General features: G+C 55.5%; 2 protein-coding genes across 2 annotated transcripts; both read right to left on the bottom strand.

Moving 5' to 3' along the window:
- Positions 1 to 3,877: 3,877 nt before the first annotated feature.
- Positions 3,878 to 7,661, bottom strand: PDXP (pyridoxal phosphatase). The gene is made up of 2 exons (XM_009568442.2): positions 7,060 to 7,661; positions 3,878 to 5,395 (listed from the first exon to the last, which is right to left on the bottom strand). The coding sequence occupies exons 1-2, from the start codon at positions 7,616 to 7,618 to the stop codon at positions 5,070 to 5,072; spliced, it is 885 nt and encodes a 294-aa protein (XP_009566737.2). The 5' UTR covers positions 7,619 to 7,661; the 3' UTR covers positions 3,878 to 5,069.
- Positions 7,662 to 8,730: 1,069 nt separating this feature from the next.
- On the bottom strand, positions 8,731 to 19,781 carry SH3BP1 (SH3 domain binding protein 1). Its single transcript, XM_009568441.2, has 18 exons — positions 19,257 to 19,781; positions 17,350 to 17,392; positions 17,026 to 17,130; positions 16,082 to 16,158; positions 15,677 to 15,788; positions 15,503 to 15,579; positions 14,689 to 14,824; positions 13,995 to 14,063; positions 13,521 to 13,611; positions 13,108 to 13,250; positions 12,912 to 13,023; positions 12,735 to 12,816; positions 12,018 to 12,098; positions 11,794 to 11,910; positions 11,255 to 11,352; positions 10,938 to 11,067; positions 10,680 to 10,795; positions 8,731 to 10,225 (listed from the first exon to the last, which is right to left on the bottom strand). Exons 1-18 carry the CDS (start codon positions 19,316 to 19,318, stop codon positions 9,873 to 9,875), a joined length of 2,004 nt encoding a protein of 667 aa, XP_009566736.2. The 5' UTR covers positions 19,319 to 19,781; the 3' UTR covers positions 8,731 to 9,872.
- Positions 19,782 to 20,026: the final 245 nt, after the last annotated feature.

Below are 20,026 nucleotides of genomic sequence, written 5' to 3'. Positions count from 1 at the left end.
CTTGCTGGAGGCTAACATCTAGTGGTGTACCCTAGGGATCTGGGTGATGGGACAGAGTGTACTCTGGGCAAGTCTGCTGATGACACAAAACTCATAGGAGTGGCTGATATACTAGAGATACATGCCCCCATCCGGAGGGACCTTGATAGGCTGGAGAAATGGTATGGCAGTAACCTCAAGAATTTCAAAGAGGAGAAGTGCAAAGTCCTGCACCTGGAGAAGAATAACTCCAGGCTGGGGGCTGCCCAGCTAAAAAGCAGTCTGGCAGAAAAAGGACCAGGGGTTGTGTTGGACACCAGGTTGAACGCAAGACAGCAATATGCCCTTCCAGCAAAGGAGGCTAACAGTTTCCTGGGCTGCCTTAGGGTGAGTTTCGACAGCCTATCAAGGGAGGTGATCCTTCCTCTCTACTCTGCACTGGTGAAGCCACATCTGGAGTGGTGTGGCCGGTCCTGGACTCCCAGGACAAAAGAGACAGGGGCATACTGGAGAGAGTCCAGGGAAGGGTCATGAAGATGGGACTGGAGCATCTTTTCTATGAGGAAAATCTGAGAGAGATAGAACCATTCAGCCTGAAGAAGGCTCAGAGGGCACCTTATCAATATGTACAAACACCCAGAGGGAGGGTGCAAAGAAGACAGAACCAGGCTCTTCTCAGTGGTTCCCAGCAACAGGACCAGTGGCAATGGGCACAAACTGAAACACAAGAGGCTTCCTCTGAATGTCAGAAAGCTCTTTTTTACTGTGAAGGTGACTGAGCACTGGCCCAGGTACCCAGAGAGGCTGTGAAATCTCTGTCCTCGGAGATAGTCAAAAGCCTTGGGCTGCTGGGACAGGGAACACTTCTTGATCAGGAGGTTGGGATCAGAGGTCACTCCCAGGCTCAACCATTCTGTGATTTTTGTGAAAAGGAAGAAAGTGGTATGCTTGAGAAAGAATATAGGAAACATGTTAACATGCGGATCCTAGGAAAACAGCACGATGAACTATACTTCAAACTAGAGGACACCAGGTTGCCAAAGCCTTAGTGCCCTAGAAGTCAGGCTGGCGAGAGCAGTCCAAAGCAGTAGTTTAAAGCAGCAACCAGCCATGGAGAAGCGCACACAGACTGCGTCCAGGTTACCTTATATCAAAGGATGAGCACCACACAGAAACAGGACAGTATAGCTTGGTCTACTTTGGCTGAAGTGATTGCTTCCCATGGAAGTGGGCTCACCTACTTATATCTGACCTGTTTCCTCATTGTCCCATGCTCCCAAGAGCCCAGAGAGACTTCTTGCAGCTCTCTGCCTTCTCCACCTGTCCGTGCCCAAAGATGGCTGGAGTCCAGGAAGGAAAATGAAGTTACCTTTTCCCTATTCAGGGGAACAGAGGCATCCCTAGCCTCTCCCTGGGCCTTGCTGAGCAGGCGATGCTCAGCAGGTTGCCGCTTACATCATCCAGCCAGCGGTTGCCACAGTAACTGCACTTATGGCTGAAGGAAAAGAGATTCTTGGGGTAATGGAACAACTGCCACCCACCCGGCTGTTGTCTCTATTGCACGGCAGGAAAGGACAATGCAGTTTTCCGAAGATGAGAAAATAAATACCCTTCCCTACACTCCACCAAGCTGGGCTTCCTTTATGCTCCACTCTCTGCAGCTGTGTGCTCCCTGGCAACTGCGCTGCTTCCCTGAACACTCAACTCAAGAAGAAACACTGCTCTAAACAAGAAGAAATCAGCCCACCCAGGCAGGAGCCATTCCTTTTTTTCCATTTCGACAGCAGATGTGCTCTGCAGCCCCAACGGACCAACCCCAGGGGGAACTGAGGCCTGACTCCCACAGGGATCACAGCCCCCTTAATGTCTGTGCTTGGACTGAAGTCTGAAGGGCTTGGATAGAGAATGCAGTTCCTTGAGAACCTTTCCAGTCTAGTTTTTTAATAAGACCTGCTTACACACACCTTCATTATGTGCAGCAGTGATAGTAGCAGAGGGAAGCCATGCTAACCCAAAGCCTGGCAGATCTGATGGACCCCCACAGTGCTGCTCTCAAGCAGCCCCACAGCAAGAGGCAACACTTATCCCTCTGCTTCCATCAATAGGGAGAGGAAGCATTTACAGGATGCAGAACACGGCTGCCTGGTGCCCTCAGCTATGGGAAGAACCAAGGAAAGACAAGGCAAAGCCTCTTCCCCTCCTGCTCCAAGTCCACCTCCGCTTCATAGCGAAACCCTCAGGGAGAGGTACACCAGATCAGTGTTATATGGCCATAAGAGATAGGGATCAATCCGCTGCCTCTGCTGAGCTCTGTTTTCAGCAGCAGCCACATGAAAAAGAAAACGTAGTCTGCAGGCTCACCATTTGGGATCCAAAAGTTGAACTCCAAAGTCTCTTTAGAAAAGGCCCAAACACAAGCTGTTATGATGTGATTAGCTACTGGATTCCTTTCTGTTTGCAGGTGTGGCAGCCCAGGCAACCACAGCCTCCAAACTCCCGTCTGCTGTCTGGGAGAGCTGGAAAGGACAATAAAACCAAGACAGAGATCACAGGAAGGACTCACGCTCAAAGCACCTTAGGGAAAAAAAAAAAAAGGGGGCATCTCCTGAGGATGCTCTTGCTGTGCACTGTCTCCTCTATACATGCATGTGTAACTAATTCAGCCACTGCAATTTGCAGCCATACTGAGCATTCCCAGCTGTGGCTCCAAGTCAGAACAACAGCGTTCTGAGTTTCAGCCTGACACAAGAATTGAGAACTCTGAAAAGTAAGCGAGGGTCTGAGTATTTCTAATTAGACAGCCAGAGTTAGCAGTCACATAAGGTCTTGCCTCTCCCTGATGATGCAAGTGTGGTCAGGCGCTTGTTAAGGGAGTACCAGGCCTCCGGTTGTCTAATTGGAGACAGGACAGACAAAAGGGAGAGACAGACGCATGCAAAAGGGACCAATTAAGATGACGGGCAGTCTTTAGATTGCACTTTGGATGTTCCTAAGTATTGGAGTGCTGTTTCCCAAGTATTTTTGGGGAGCAGAGACACTCAGCACCTGGAATTATCCTAGAGCCAATAAATTGCATTCTGTTACACGAGCTGACACAGCACTAACATGCACTCACGCTGGTTGTTCAGCTGAACAGCTCGCCCATCGTGCAAGGGATGTAATGCTTGGTTACCACCAACAGCCATTAAAGGGGTTGAAAGATTTGGCTCCTGAAGGTACTTTCAAGTGATTTGAAATTATTTTCTTACTCAATCTGTTTTTTCCCTCCAGCCTGAGATCACAGCCAAACACAGAGAGAGCATGCAGGACACGGCAAGCTAAAGTTCGGTGAAGGTCACGTGCAGGGGTACAGTGACTCCCACCCACTCTTCGCTCAAAGTTTAGCATAGTCAGGAACATTCGTGGCAAAACGTTACCTGGGCAGTTCTCAGCTCTCGGCAAACTAGATGTAGGTGTCAGATTGCACCTCACTCTCACTACTAGAAGAGCTGGAAATCACTGCATCGGGGTCCATCTGACCAGCAGTGGACAGACCTTAGGCACAGCACAAGAAGCCACTATTCTCCAGCGAGGAATCACCCATGCTGTGAAACACAAAGGCACCTGACAAAGATTGCATTGCTCACTGCTCCAGTTCACCTGGCCAAACCCTGTACCCAACATCATGGTCCCACTGGACCCCTCCACCCACAGCTCCAGTTCTGAGACCCCGGTAAGAGACAGCAGTAAAGAGCAGCACATAGACACTGTCCACAAGACATCATCCATCCGTCTCTTGTCTAAGCAGCAGCACCCCCTTGAGTGAGGAATGCTCTTGCCATGTACTCGTCTTAAAGGTCTCAAAGGTACGTAGACCATTTTCATCTTGATGGGACCACAGGTGAAAAAAAGAAGGCTATTTCCAGCCTACGCTCACACTTTATTATATACAGAGACACGGCGAGTGTAAGAACATCGACATGGGACACGGACAGCAAGGGAAGCCCAAAGGCACCACTTCCTGTCCCCTTGGTGCAATCAGTCAGCATAGTTTATACAAATAATACAATATTTGAACAATAATTTGATAAATAACATCAAGAAATAAATAAAAAAATTAGAAAGACAAAGATACAAGGAATGATTTTGAGGGCTGCTACACATTCACAGCAGTGACAATACCACCACTATCTCACCCTCACACCAGCAGCCTGAGCACAGATCCCCATCAGCCCTTTTCTCTCACTGTACTATGGCAACATCCACTGAGAAGGGGGAATCGGGGAGAGTCGTACAGCTCACTGCTGCTGTTCTGTTGTGGCCTAAGAGCCCTCTCGTCTTCACAAGCCCCTTTAGAACAGGTGCTTGAAAATCCACAGACCCACTGTGTGCATCCACAGCTCATCTGGCACCAAAAAAAAACCCTCAAACCAGTCTCTTCCCTTTCTATAGTCCTTCAGGTGGACACCGGCACAGTTATCAGCTGAGATGGGACAGGGGGTGGTGAGGGAAACAACTTTAAGGAAAGGAGAAAAGATGAAGTGATACTGCCTTTCACGATGGAAGGCAGAGAGGCTCGCTTTCATCGCTCTGGTACCCTCCTTCCACATGCCCTGGCACTGATGGAGACCTGGTGACAACGTCAGCCAGTCCCCTGGGAAGGAGGGGATTACCGTAAGGACTGCAGGGATGCAGCTTAGAAGTTGAGAGTTATGCAAGTGAAGGAACAGCAGTAAAAGGCCGCCACTGGTTATCTAAGCGAAAAATAATAAGAAAGCTGGTCCCTAACCCCTGCAGGGGAAGAGACCACACAGACACACTGACCTGACCCCCCCTGTCAGCCTCAAGGCCTCCAGTTCTCTCTGAGAGATGCTGGCAACTGGCATATGAGGGAAGGAAGCACTCTGTCCATCATGGATAGCTTTCAGCAGAAAGGAGACAACTTGAACCCTGGCCTCTCCTGCCATACCACTCCTGCTTTCTGCCCATAAAGTAGGGCGTTGGAATGTGAAGAAACCAGGACTTGAGGGAATAGGGCAGTGAAAGAAATGGGAACAGATGGAGATCTGGGATGGGGAACCTGACCCCTCTGCCCTCACACGTGCAGACTGCTACTCATCCAGGCCTGGTATCAAGTCTGCAATACTGTCCACATAGTAATTGGGCACCAGATCCTTGGCAGCAGTGCTGTCGCTGGCCATGTAGGCCTGCGCCTCCTCCAGTCGGGAGACACCGGTCAGGGTGAGGATGGTGGAGAGGCCGCAGTTCTTGCCGAAGAGGATATCTGTCTCCAGACGGTCTCCCACCATGAGGGTGCGGGACGGGTCAATGCCGAAACGCTCCATGATGCAATCAAACATGTACGTGTTTGGCTTCCCCACCACTAGTGCCCTGCGGCCCGAAGCAGTTTCCACCGCGGCTGTGAGACTGCCAGTCCCTGGAAGGGAAAAAAGAAGGAGAAAATGAAGCCACTGCAGGCTAACTGGGTGCAGGCAGCTCAGCACCACAGGTCGTACAAGCAGGAGTGCTGGCAACATGGCTCCAGGAGCTGGTAGGGAGGCACAGGGCAGCCCTGTCCATCCTGAGGCTCCGCGAAACAACTCTCCCAGGCTTGGGATGGTGAATCCTGACCCTCCCCAGGGTGGTGGGCTCACCGCTGCAGGCTAACTGGGTGCAGACAGCTCAGCACCCTAGGTCCTACAAGCAAGGGTCCTGGCAGGGAGGCAGGAGGGCAGCCCTGTCCATCCTGAGGCTCAGTGAAACACCTCTCCCAGGGATGGGGCAATGAACCCCAACCCCGCCACCAGCCCTGGAGTGGCACAGTCGGGGTGGCAGGCTCACCGCTGCGGGCTAACTGGGTGCAGACAGCTTGGCACCATGGGTCCCACAGACAGGGGTGCTGGCAATGCGGTTCCAGGAGCTGGCAGGGGGACCTGAAGGCAGTCCGGTCTGTCCTGACAGCCAGTGAACCACCTCTCCCAGGCATGGGATGGTGAATCCCAACCCTCCCCAGGGTGGCGGGCTCACTGCTATGGGCTGACTGGGTGCAGACAGCTCAACACCAAGGGTCCCAGAAGCTGGGGTGCTGGCAATACGTTTCCAGGAGCTTGCAGGGAGGCAGGAGGGCAGCACTGTCTGTCCAAGGCTGAGAGAAACACCTCTCCCAGGCATGGGATGGTGAACCCTGACCCCTTTCTGCTGTGGGCTGACTGTATGCAGACAGCTCAGCACCCTGGGTGCTGGCAGCGCGTCCCCAGGAGCTGGTGGGGAGACAGGGGGCAGCCTCATCCATTCCGAAGCTCATCAAAACACCTCTCCCAGGCATGGGACTGTGAACCCCAACCCCACCACCAGTCCTGGGGTGGCACAGCAGGGTCAGTGGGGTCACCGCTGCAGCCTAACTGGGTGCAGACAGCTCAGCAGCATGGGTCCTACAAGCAGAGGTCCTGGCAGGGGCGCACGAAGACAGCCCTGTCTGTCCTGACAGTCAGCGAAATGCTTCTCCCAGGCACGGGATGGTGAATCCCGACCCTCTCTGGGGTGGTGGGCTCACTGCTGCACTCTAACTGGGTAGAGACAGCTCAGCACCACGGGTACCAGAACCAAAGATGCCAGCAACGTGGCCTCAGGAGCTGGCAGAGTTAAGAGGGCAGTGCTGTGTGTCCCAAAGCTTAGCAAAACACCTCTCCCGGGCATGGGATGGTGAACCCTGACCCCTTCCTGCTATGGGCTGACTGGGTGCAGACAGCTCAGCACCCTGGGTACCGGCAGCGTGTCCCCAGGAGCCGGTGGGGAGGCAGGAGGGCAGCCCCATCCATTCTGAAGCTCATAGAAACGCCTCTCCCCGGCATGGGACGGTAAAGCCCTACCCCACCACCAGCCCCGGGGTGGCACAGGGGGGTCGGTGGGGTCATCGCTGCAGGCTAACTGAGTGCAGACAGCTCGGGACCAAGGGTCCCACAAACGGAGATGCTGGTGGCGCGTCCCCAGGAGCTGGCGGGGATGCAGGAGGGCAGCCCCATCCATCCCGAGGCTCATCGAACCGCCCTTGTCCCGGTCCCGGGGCGGTGCCCTCCGACCCTCCCGGGGGCGCGGGCTCACCGGGGGTGCGCTGACCGTCGCTGAGCAGGTGCCACGGGTCGGCGTCGGTGGCCACCAGGAGGCAGCGCGGGTCGCGCAGGTAGACGCAGGCCTGCGCCAGCTTGGCGAAGGTGAACTGGTCGTCGTAGCCCACCAGGACGGCGCGCACGGGCTCGGCGGCCCCGTCCCCGTGCAGGCGCAGCCCCGCGTCGCGCACCTCGCCGCGCAGCCCCTCGCCGCCCAGCACGAAGACGCGGCCGCTGGCGCCGCCGTCGCCGAGGAGGCGCTGCCGCAGGAAGAGCGCGGAGCAGAGCGCGGAGCTGAAGATGTGCTCGGCGCGCACCCCGCGGAAACCCAGCAGGGCGAAGCGCCGCTCCAGCTCGGCCACCGAGCGGCGGCTGTTGTTGCTGACGAAGAAGGCGGCCTTGCCGCTACGCCGCAGCCGCTCCAGCAGCTCCGGGGCGCCCGGCACGGCGCGCTCGCCCGCCCACAGCACGCCGTCGCAGTCGAACAGCAGCCCCTGCGCCGGGCCCAGCACCTCCCGCAGCCCCGCGCCGCTCAGACGCCGGCAGCTCGCCATGCCCGCCCGCCGCACCGCCTCCCGCACCGCCGGGCACCGCCCGCCCCCCGCACCGCCTCCCGCGCCGCCAATCACCGCCCGCCCACCGCACCGCCTCCCGCACCGCCCCGGTGCCCGTCACCGCCCTCCCCCCGCACCGCCTCCCGCACCGCCTCCCGCACCGCCAATCACCGCCTGTCCCATCGCATCAATCACCGCCCGCCTCCCGCACCGCTCCGGTGGCAGCCCCCGCCCGCCCCCTGCGCCTCCCCGGCGCCAATCACCGCCCCCCCCAATCACTGCCCTCCTCCCGCACCGCCTCCCGCGCTGCCCTCTGCCAATCACAGCCGGTCCCATCCCAACAAGCACCGCCCTCCGCCCGTCCCGTCAATCACAGGCAGCGCCGCCAATCACCGCCCGCCTCCCTCCCTGCCGAGCACCGCCCATTGGCTAATGCCTCCCGGGCAGGCTCGGAGGCAGAACGGCGCCCCCTGCTGCTCGGCGCGGGCAGCGCAGCGACTCCGAGAAGCGTCTACTGTTCAGGAAAGTGAAGTGGGTTTGGTTTAGGCTAAAGCAAGAGTTAAGTTCATCTAAGTAATTGTGTTCTTTGGGCAGCCTGATCTAGTGGGAGGTGTCCCTGCCCATCGCAGGAGGGTTGGAACTGGGTGATCTTAAGATCTTTTCCAACTCCAACTATTCTATAATTCTACGATTCTTTGAACATCCCTCTGACAGCGCAGTTTCTTGCAGTGGTTTTCCAGGCACCAGTTCATCTTTTGGAGGTGGTTACATCTTGTGTTCGGTGTGACCTGTGCTGAACAGAAGCGTCTGTGTCTGTCATCACCCCGGTTTGCAGCCCCTCCCCATCTCACAGGCAAGGTCAGGCAGAGCTGGAGCCAGCTCCAAATCAGCGGGAGGTTTGGCTGTTGTGAAGTTCATAATAACATTAAAATCGTGCCTTGAAAATGAAGGAAGGAATAAATCATTATCTGAAGGGAATGAATTCGCTTAAACAAGAATAAGAAAAATAAGAATCAAATCTTGTCCAGCTTCCACTTAGAAAGAATGTGATTGTAACAGGAGTTTAGTTTGTTTATTGGTAGAAACAAGGAAAAAATCAAGTATTGAAAGCGCAGTCCGGCAGGAGAAATAAAGGACAGACCTGAGTTCACTGAGAGGACACAATGAGGAAGGAGATGAGATTAAGACCATCAGAGGCAAACAGAAGACACAAAGAAACTTTGATGTGCATTCAAGAGTGGGTGACAAACTATGGTAAGTTCCTAGAAAAACAATAGACATGTAACATATTTCCAGGAATCTATATGGACATGTATGTTTAACCAGTATAGAAGTCATGTAACCAGCCTCAATTGTTGGTCACATTAGGTGGATTATGCCACGTGTACCCTCACGCCATTTATTAAAGGGATACTTGCTTAATAATCAAATTGGCTTTGATTATTGAGTTTGGCTTTTTAATGCCATCAGAAAGTAATGGAATATGCATAACATTTCTGGGAAAATTTATATACATGTATGTAAGTGGGAAATCGGTTCTGTCGCCAGCTCTTGTCTTGCTGCACACAACTGATGGTGATCACTCCCTCGTGTTGCCCAGGCCTGATAAAGGATGCTTGCTTTCTAAAACTCCAAAACAAGTCGTAGAGAGTTTATTTGCCAGTATTTTGGGTATCAGGTCACCCTCCTGTCCTTGGACTGCACTGTGCCCCTTCCTTCCTCCTGGCTGCTGCCTGTGGGATGGGCAGGCTCCAGAACCTCAGGCTGCCAAGTGCACTCTCCTTGCACGTGACTGTGACACCAGCTCTTTCAATAAATCAGTTGCAAAATATATATATATGTATTTTTTTTTAATATATATCTCTGTGGCAACACATTTTAAGATAAAGTGGTGTGGAATGTGCTGAGATTGCAGCTGTGTGCCCACAAATGGCCCCACAAAGCCAGCCTGCTCAGTGTGCCTGGCAGTGCCTGGGAGCATTCCCAGGATCAGGGGATCCTGGGCTGGGAATGGAGTCCTTTAGGAGTGGCAGGGCTTGAAGTCCAGCCTGTCTTCCCAGCAGGGACATGGGGAGGAAGAGAGGGTGCAAGGGGAGGCAGGTGGAGAGTCCTGGCTGGTGCAAGCCAAGGGAGCAAATCGGAGGAGCTGGACCAGCGTGCTGTCCCACAGGCCACCCTGGCATTTCCACAGTGCCTGGGTCCCAGCAGGGCACTGGACCCCATCTCCCCAGCTCTGTGGTGCCCTGCACTGTTCTCAGTTCTCCATGGGCTGTCCTGTTGCTGGCAATGTGGCCAGGGAGCTCCTTCCTCCTGCAGGCAGTGGCTGCTCCTCTTCCGTGGTTCCAAGGGCACAGTTCATGGCAGCTGCTGTGTCCGCCTCACTGGCGGGAAGCCTTGGGGATGGCGGGGTGTCTCGGCTGTGGCGGCGTGCCGGCTGTGGAGGGAGTGGTGGTGGGACAGAGGGGGCTCGGCAGGGCGCCCCAGCCATCCGTCGTGGCCTGGCTTTGGGGCTGGCTGTGTGCTCAAGGGCTGCTGGGGCAGGAGTGATGGTCCGCGGCTGGGCCACAGGCGGTGGCATCATGGGTGGTGCTGGAGCTGGGCGCTTGCCTGGAAATAAAGCTTGGGTTGGTTGGAATGCCCTGGGCTGGGGTCTCTCCCTGGGGCAGAGGGGGCTGTGGTGCGGGTAGATTGATGGACAAACTGCCCCTGACCCAGCTCCCACACTGCAGAACCAATCATGCGCCAGCTTTTGGAGGCTTTTCCCACCCTCTTCCCTTTACAAGAGGCCATGAGCTTTGACACCTCTTTGCTGAGGGTGTCGCCAGCACTGGAGGACCGGTCACATCCACTCCTGCAATCCCACCTTAGCTGGGGATGGAACGTACAAGAGGGACCAGATCCTGGCCATGCTGCTCTGGCCAGAGGCACTTCCGCTCATTTGGTGTCAGGGATGTCGCCAGCACCTTCTTGTGTGGTGAATGGTGGGATGAAGGCAAACCAGAGGTGGTGGTGCTGAGGGGGGGTAGCCTCCCAAGCACTTTACTGCCTGGGGTCCTCTAACCTTTGTGGGCAGTGTCCTCAGTCATCTGTGGATTTGATGGCTCCACAGCTTCGGGAGACGGTGTGGTTGGTGCTGGGGATGCTGGCTGGGATCTGCCCTCAGGGTCCCTCAGGATGCTGCGCAGAGAATGGGGTAAGTCAGACTTTGATCAGACATGGCAGTCCTGGTCATGAGGCACCTTTTGCCTGCCTGTGAGTGTACAGCCTATGGCATGGGGTAGGATGAAAACAAGACATGAAGACCTCCTGCTGGACTTACGCTTCTTCATCCAGGTCAGCAGGGGAGATGGCTGGAGAGGGCTCGGGAGATGGCTCTTCCACCAGGATGGTCTCGCCAAGTCTGCCATCGGCAGGTGGTGTGAACATGCCTGAGACATTGAAATCTACCTCTGGTGGAGAGAAAAGAGGGGACCCTGTGAGCAAGCGTTTGTCACCTTAAGATTCTGCCAGTGACTCTACAGTGGGGAATCAGAGCAGCCCCTACGTTCTCTCCTCCTGGCGATGGAGAAACGTCTCTTTCCCTTCTTCCCCCCTTCACCCTGGGCTGCAGCCCCCTGAGTGTGACCCTCGCCTTACCTCCAGGGAAGAGGATGTCTGCATTCTGGATGAGTGCTTCCACCACACCCACCACCTGGATGGAAGAGACGGAGGCCAAGTCCAGCTGTACAGGGTCTCTGAAGAGGCAGGGGTAGGGGAGGCATCAGAAAAGGCTTTCAAAGCATTAACCTTTCTGGTGTTCATTCTTGAGGGGGCAGAGCCCAAAGGGAAGACAGCCCAGATAAAGGGGGTGGCAGGTGGGCCTTGTTCCCTGTCCTGGAAACCCTGGTTTGTCGCTGGAGGCTAATGATCTTGGAGGCGATCCATGTCACAAGTGCTCCGAGTGTCAGCCTCTTCCTCTGCTACTTTGCAGAGTGGCTAAGAGGACACGTACTTGGTGAGGGGATACGCCACTTGGGAACTGCAGGGACAAGGGTCAGGACTTGAGGATGGAAGAAGCACAGGTGCTTTAGAACAGCCTGAAGGCTGCAGGATCAGTCTTTCCCATGGCATTAGTGGTCAGGGCACCCCAAGTGGGTCTGGAGAGCTGCCTCCCACCCCTCCAAGCCAGGTCTTACCCTGTGCTCTGCTGCGGCCACAGGAGGTTGGGGCCCAGCACAATGGCAATATTGCTGGGGGTCATTTTATTCACCTCCTGGTGTTCAGCCAACTTGGCTAAAAACTTGATCAGATACCTGTGTGGTAAAAGGAGGGCAAGGGCTCAGTAAGTATGGATTTGTGGAAGGAACTGCTGCCCCTGGAGATTGCTTAGGGCCAAAGAAGCCCTGTCCCTGCAAAACACCTTAAATTGTTGTAGCTCTCCTGGGGCAGGCGGCTGCAGGTGTCTTGCAGGCTCTGTATGCGGCCATCAACGTCCTTTAAGCTGTGAGAGAGAAAAGGAAGGAGTGGAGAGTTCAGGCTGCTCCCTATGGCAGAGAGGGACAAGGCATGCAAAGGAGGAAGGCCAGTGCTGGCCACCTTGTGCAGGAATGGAGATGTCCTGCTGCTGGCTTCACTGGGCAGCTGAGCCAGGCATCCGCAAACTCCCACCCCAAAGGCTCAAAGGGATTCAGTACGATGCAAATATAGCTTGTGGGTGGGCCTGGGGGCAAGCACTGCCTTGCCACAAGAAACAAACCTATTTCACCATGACTGCGGGGGTCAATGGCACTGGATCAGTGCCATCAGTGCTACTTCAGCCTTCACTGGCTGGTGAAATAGGGCTCACGCCATGAAGGCCAAGTGGGTCTTCATAGGCTAAGCTCTTCTTGCAATCAAAGAGGCTACGGCCTTCCTCCTTGCCCTGTCATGTTTCTTATTGCTATCCCATGAGATTTTGGGCCATCTGGATTTCTGCTGAGCATGGGGCAGACCAGGTTCTGCATTCTTATCCCTCCATGTGTCAAATGAGACCAAGCAACCCTACTCCCAAGTACTGGGAGGGGTGGAGGGAGGGTGGCAGCAGGTCTTTTTTGAGGTCCACCAGAGGTCCTTGGTCCTTCCCAGTGCCCAGACCCACCTGGCTACTTTGACCCATTCATTGTAGAGCTCGAAGGTCATCAAAGGCTGTGGCAGCTCCCGCAAATAGGATTTCAGTGCACCTGGAAGGGGAGAGGGAGTGGCAGGGGTGGTGGTGGTTGGGGGATGGCAGGGACTGCCTGATTGTGTCCCCTGATCCCACCTTGCTGGCACCCACCGGCCACAGCGTGGGGGTCTGAGTAAAACTCCTCTAGGGCATTGGAGCCACTGGCCAAGCTGCTCTTCAGCTTTCTCAGTACTGAGGCACCTGCTGCCAGCCGGAAGAGTCCCTGGGGTTGGGGCAAAGAGAGAAGGGATGCAGGGGGTTGTATTTTTGGGCAGGGGGTGCTGGGGAGGTCAGGAGGGCTGCCTACCTCCTCCCTCATGCCAGAGGCCAGCAGCATCATGACACAGGCTTCGATGGGCAGTGCGATCTCCCGGCCCAAGTTCTTGAGGTGCGTCTCTAGCGGCACACCATAGTACCCTGCCACTGGCATGTCTGCAGGGAAGGAAGGCTCTGAAAGAGGGAGGTGAATGTCAGGAGGGACAACTGCTGCCAGGGCCATCTGGCAACCAGTTATGCCAACATGTCACTCTAATCTGGGGCTGGCTGGCTGGAGCATCCCCAGTCTGCATGAGGCTGTGGTCCCCACCTCACCAGCCTGGTGTGGGAGGCAGCAGCAGGCACAGAGAGGTAAAACCTGCTTTTCCCAGCCTCACCAGCCACACTTGCATCCCTTGAGTTGGTGGTGACTTTCCTTGGGCTGGGTGGAGAGCCGGTGGATACCTGTCTGGTTGTGGCTTTCCTTCAGCTCCGCCAGAGCTGAGTCTAGCGATCCCAGGGACTGACGGTGGTACTGGGCTTGGATTTCCAGCAGCTGCCAGACAGGGAACATACAAAGAGCGCTTAGTTCAGAACCAGTCCCTCTAGGAGAGACCCTCATCCCCAGAACATTGCACCCACATGGAGACAGTGTAAAGGGGAACCTGCGAGGGGAAGTTTTCCTTGAGTCTGCGGGACTGTCGCTATAATGAGGGGTAGAGGGGAAACTGGAGACGCTGGGCTGCTCTGTTTGCAGCTGGTGTTAGTGGTGGTGTGCACTTGCAGTGAGTGAAGCAAGGCCATCTTTGGGCATCTGCTGGTGCCTGGGGCTGTCCCCTGCCATGGGTGGAGGGCTCAGTGTGGATGGGGAGAAGGCGGGGCTCATACGTACCCTAGGAGATGTTCACATGAGGAGGAAGGGCGCAAGAGAAAACTTACTCTGATGAAGTAGCTGGCGTAGCTGTCCTCTTTGGTGGAGAAGTGATAGAGGTCAGCCATGTACTCATCCTGGGATGGGAGACACAGAGAAGAGCAACCTTCTGACACCCAAGGAAGAGAGGATGTCTTCATGGAGCCATCTGTCTTGGGCAGTGAGTTGCCCAGATGGGGTCTCTGGGGTGTTGTGGGGAGGCAGACTGGGATCATGTGGAGATTCCTCCTTGCCCCATCACTTGCGTTTGGATAGTGTCAGGGTCCCTGGCACAAGAGGCTCAGGGTCAAGGGGTTCCTGCACCTCCAGCTCCAGTGCACTCATGGGATCTGCCAGACAAGGCACTGGACTTTTCAGAGAAACAGGGCAGCAGTGGAGAAAGCTGTTGTGAAAGTCCCCTGGCACCCAGCACAGACCCCAGCTTGGCTGGCTCCCAGCCTAAGGAGACCCTATCAGCTCCCTGCTCTAGTCCCTGGAGCCTCCTCTCTGCAGCAGCTTGTGCTTCAAATCCTTTACTCTTCTTCTTCCTTGGGCTTGGAGCATCTCCCTATTTCTGCTCCTTGTGGGACTGGTTTGCTTGCAGAGGGCAGGATATGCTGGCTGGCTACCTCTGTCTTGGCGTGGGGTCATCTAAGATGGAGCTGCTGGTGGGGAGCTGCTGGATGGAGCTGCCCTGTGGGGGAGAGTGAGTGACATTCTCACCTTGCACTGCTCCACCTTCCTCTTCACCTCCTCCTCCTCTTCTTTCAAGATCTCCAGTTTGTTGGCAGCAGAAGACGCCCCGGGGCCAGCGCCAGCACCAGAGCTGTTACTGGAGCTCTTGGCAGCTTGATTCAACCTTTGGGGTGGAAGAGAAGAGGCACAACTACAGCCTTAGCGTCAGGGACAGTGGGGTGGGATGGGTGTTCAGAAGGGGTATGGGGACCACAAGGGAGGCAGCAAGTCACAGTACTGTCCTGCTGTGCTCTCCTAGGCCAGTGCTTTTCACTTCCCTCCCTGAGGGGAAGATGCTCCTGCACCGAGGGGTGCAACCTGGTCAAGACAAGGAGTACTCAGCGCCACTGCCTGAAAACAGGGTCCATAAGACCATTCCCAAGCCCTGTGCCTGAGATGTTCTCTCCTCTCCTCCCTCCAGCCAAATGAAGGGCAGTGTGGAAATGAGCCACCAGCATCCACTGGCTGCCCTGCACTCCCAAAGAAACCTGGCACAGCACGGGCTACGGTGCAAGAGTCAGAATGAAGCAATCTCAGAGGCACCAAGCAGCCCCAAAACACTTTGCTGTCTTTGGCAGTGGCACTGCCCTTCTCTCCTGTGCCATGGAGATCACGGCTCAGCTCGGAGCGGTTGCACCTGCAGAGAGGGGCTGGCTGGGTGCTGCCAAAGAGCTGTTGCCTCCTTGACTTCACCTCCAGCCCTGGGAAATTTGCTCCACAGGGCAGTCATCTTCCCTCATCAACCTGGCTGGGGGCTAGACCCCATGGGCCCTGGCCTGTCCTGGCTGTGGTATACCCATACCGGCTTTTGATGGTGTTCCAGTCAGAAATCAACTTCTGGAGGGTCTTCTTGTGTTTTAGGATGATGGGAAGCTCTTCCTGTGAGAGAGAGGGGCCAGAGGGTGCTGCCGAGGCTTGGGGATGCAGGAAGAGGAGATGGATGGGAAAGTGGAGCCAGAAGGGTGGCCAGGGCTACCTCACTGAGCTTGTTGAGTGGCTGCAGGACATCATGCTCCAGGGCGATCTCAAACTCAGCCAAGATTTTGGCCAGTGAGCTCTGTATGCAGCAGCCCATCTCCAGGGCCTTCCTGTGTAGGGGACAGACATTAAAAGACTGTGGGCTTGAGCCATGCCACCCTCTGACCCAACACCCCCCTCCTTATCCATATCCACACAGAACCCTGAGCCATGCCCTGGCCCCCTCTGTAATTAGAGGTTGAAGGCATTGTCTGTTCCTTCTCCTCCCTAAAGACCAATGTTTGCTCTGAGGACAGGGTTTGACAGCTCAACTTGGCCATGGAAGCCCTTGAGCCCAGACAGTGGCTTGCCAAGGTGTTGCATCTTTGGGGTTGCCCCAGCCCCTTCTCCCACCAGCACTTACCCCAGGCTGGACTCCGTGTCCAGTTCCTTGAAGCTCTCAGCCATCGTCATGGACAGAGCCATCAAGGGCAGCTTCTTCTGCACAAAGCCAAGGATTTGGGAAACAGATTGTGAGCTGGCATCTGACACCTCCCTCACCATGAAACGTGCCTCCATGACATGGAAGCAAGTAGCCAAACCCCGTGCTGGGTCCCCACATCTTCTCCTGGCCCACTCAGCCCTGTTGGCCCTGCAGCCTGAGGAAGGACCACTTGAATGTCCTTTCAGCCAAAGCCAGGATCCAATTAGCTAAACAAGGCACTGAGGCTCCATAGTTGATTAGAAACCCCCCAGTCTCCTCTAATGTATTCTCCTGTGTAGGATCACGACACTAATTGAGACCCTTGCCAAGCCCAGCCCTGCTACAACTTCAAATGCACAAAGAAGTTTAATCACTGGGAATAATTAAGCGAAGCTAGGGCTTGTCAGGCTGCCAAGAAGAGAGGAGGCCACAAAAACATGGGACAGCTAAGGAAAGTGCAGGAGGATCTGTTGTTTGCTTCCCAGACAAGGGCTGGTGAGAACTACCTGGGAAGAGGTTGACAGGCTCAAACTGAGGAGAAGGAAGAGGTGGCCACGCTGTGATGCTCCTCGTTGCAGGGCACTGTGGGTGCCAGAGGTTCACAGGGGTTCGGGAAAGGACATGGACAACAGGGCTTTGAAGGGTTATTCAATGCAAAGGCACTGTCTCTGTCTCAGGAGGCTTCAGCTTAGTGACTGTTGAAAGGCTTGCCCTGCTCTGCTCTATCCGGGCATCTGCTGGTGACCACTTCTTGGAGATGAGATCTGGGCTGGGCTTTAGGCCACCCTTCAGCAAAGCCTGCAAAGCAGGGGTCTGGTGTCCCCTTTGCTGGTGGGGGACAGAGCTGTGGTGAGTGCAGGCTGCAGAGGAAGGTCTCTACTCACCACTCGCTTGTCCATCTCAGAGCCGCATTGCCCCTGAAGGCAGGCTTGGAGCCTCTTGGACACGCTGTGAGCTGCTCGCTTGGCTGGTTCGATCCTCTGCTCAATCTGGGGGTAGTAAGGGGAAACTGGGAAAGCCCTTTCTTGTGGCAGGTGCCTGCCATTCTCTTAACACTGTGGTCTTGGAGCTTCCCCCCCAGCATGCAAGCAAATCCCAACCCCGTGACTTGGACGTGCTAGCAGGGCAAATAGCAGGCAGGAACGGGGCAGGTTCCCACACCCAGGCACAAGCAGGCACATGCCTGCTGGCCCAGCCCCGTGCCTCACCTGCAGCAAATCTTCTGGCAGGACCTCGGTTGCTTCTTGGGCTCTGTGGAGGAAGAAGAAAGAGCCATCAGTAGATGGAGGTGACCTCCACTCTGCCTTCTTGGGAAGGCAGGTCTTTACGTGTCTCACTCTTCTCTCTTTGGACTCCAGGGAGCAGGAGGTGCTGGCTGTGGCTTAGACCATCGTACACAAGGCTGTGGGCAGAAAGATCCCTGTTCTCATCCAACGAATAGCAGGAGCAGGGCCAGACAGCCAACCGTGCTGGCTGGTGGGCACCTTATCAGGCAGGGCTTTCAACTCGGAGCACCCAGCTCAAAACATCCAGATGTGGCCCATTTTTTTGGAGACAGGGTACCAAGTAGGCCCAGGCCCACATCATGAGTGGAGTGTTTGCTGATGAAACCTTCTACCCCCCACCGCCCACCTCTGCCCTGAAGGGGAATCCAGGGCAGTGCTGTTGGAGCCTGGCATGAGTGCCAAGGTAGCCACTGGCTGTGGCACCACTAGTGCTGGAACAAGAATATCTTTGTTGTCAAGCTGGGGATTGAGACACAAGCTCCCCCCGAAGTGCCTACATGAAACCAGCTTTCTGCTCGGTTTTGTAGCAAGTGTTAGGAATGAATCTGGAAAAAGAAACTTCTGTTTTGCAGCAAATGCAAAACCCACCAGCCACTCTCACCACCAAAACCCCCCTTGATGCCTCACATAGAGGAAACCTCACTTCATTACCTGCTGCCATTGCTATGCCCCAGGAACCAGTTTTGCTTTCTTTCTGCTTCTGCTGCTTTTTCCCCAGTTCATGTTTCTCTCTTTTCACCACCCGCCAGAGACGACATGGGATGAGGCCACAAAGCCACAGGAAACGGGGGCGGCTTTGTTGAAGGCGAGCAAAATCATGTGAGATCGTGGCCTGCAAAGGGGAGGCTCTGCAGCGGGTGAAGAGCTTTGCTCTTGGACTGCACAAGTTGCTTGAGACCTCCTGCCTGCCTGGCACTAAAAGAAAGGGAGGTGCATCCAAGACGGATGAGAAAGGAGAGAAGAGAAAGGGGATCGCTCTCCCCTCCAGTGAATGCAAGAAGAGCAAGAAGCCACCAGGATGTAGGAGCTGTTTCCCTGTGGCCAGTCTGCTTGGCTGGCTGAAGGACCTCAGTGGTCCAGGGAGAGGACATGGCTGGTCCTGCCCAGACTTTCAGTGCTGGGGAACCTGTGGAGGTGGCTGTAGGAAAGAACAAGCTAGGGGGCTGGGAAGGGAGGGCCAGGCCCTGTAATTTCAGTTCTGGGTTTTGCAAGGGGAGAGCTTTGGAAAGCCAAAAAGAAAAATAAGGAAGCGGCAGAGGTGGGATGGGGCCAGAGGGATTTGTGTGAAGCTCTAAGTCCTCCATGGATTCTCCAAGGATCCTGGTCCTCTCCTCAAAGCGTGTCCTGAGACACCCATACTGCCACGCTGCCTAGAGCTAAGCAAGGCATCTGGCTTCTGTGGGTCATCCCGGGATCGGTGGAGAGGGCAGGTCCCAGTTCCTAACACTTTCCCTGTCACTACACAGCCAAAGGCATGTGGCTGGAAGGTCTCTCCCCATTGCCCTCACATCCTGGGGAAGCCAAGCTCAGGAAAGGCCCATTTCCAGGTGGGCACAGCATCAGAGGGCCCTGGGAGAGGTAGCTGGGCCTGAGGACCACATCCCTGCTGAGCAGCACCAGTGCAGCCTTCTTGATGCCCCATGGGTCCTGGGGAGCTGGGAAGCCACTCGGCTTACACTGAAGATGCTCTAAACCCAGGTTCATTCCGCCTTTCCCTGGCAACCAGAAAGGAAGCCCCAGAAGATCAGTCCAGCCTTGATGCAAGCCCTCTAGGATCCACATCCCACTGCCTCCCAGCCCTCCAGCACAGGTAATGGAGAAGTCCTTACCGGCTGGTGATGTTGGGATGGGACAGCTGCTGCCGCATCCGATTAAACTGCCTCTTCATCATCTTGAGTGCTTGGAGAAGACCACAAGAGCTGCTCTCCTCAGCTACACCCAGTCAGCAACCCTTAGCGACGCTTGGCATCGGACACGAGTAGCCCCTTGGCTCCCGGAGCCACTCTGCCCCTCTCTTTTCCCTGAGGACCTCTCCCTCCTTACTCCTCTCCTTCCTCCTTCCCTCGTTCCCCCTTTTTCTGCTTCCACAGCTGGTCCCCTCCCTCGTCCCTCCCCAGGGATGCCCTGCCTGCTTTCTCTTCCCCTCCTCTGGAGTCCCTTCTCTTGCTCTCTTTCTTTTTCTGAGCTTCCTTCCTCCTCTGGCTGCCCCTCTGCCGCAGATCAGGTAAGAGCAGTTCAGGGCTCCTGCTCCGCTCTCTGTTCCTGTCACCACCCCACAAGTATAAATAACTTCAGCCCAGCCTTAAAGGGGAAATATTATTACAGCAAACACGTAACAAGGCAGGACAAGCACACGCTGAACCCGACCGAAGGGCCCACGCTCTTTTTCTTGCTCTCTTTCCCCACTGGGTCTTTTTCCCCTCCCTTGCCTTGCCCATCACCAGCTGCACTGTGGGGAAGCACATGGCCATGCCAGCTGGCTGCGTGGCACATACAGGGTGCCTGATGTACACCCCACTGCTCCTGCCCTACCTGACCACCCAAACTCTGACAACGCCCCTTGGGCAACTCTCTGTGCTCATGGGTGCAGCTCCAACCT

This window comes from Cuculus canorus, chromosome 1 (genome assembly GCF_017976375.1).
Source record: "Cuculus canorus isolate bCucCan1 chromosome 1, bCucCan1.pri, whole genome shotgun sequence".
Classification (NCBI taxonomy): domain Eukaryota; kingdom Metazoa; phylum Chordata; class Aves; order Cuculiformes; family Cuculidae; genus Cuculus; species Cuculus canorus.
The sequence above is the reverse complement of the archived record's forward strand: the minus strand, read 5'-3'. Positions and strand labels throughout refer to the sequence as shown.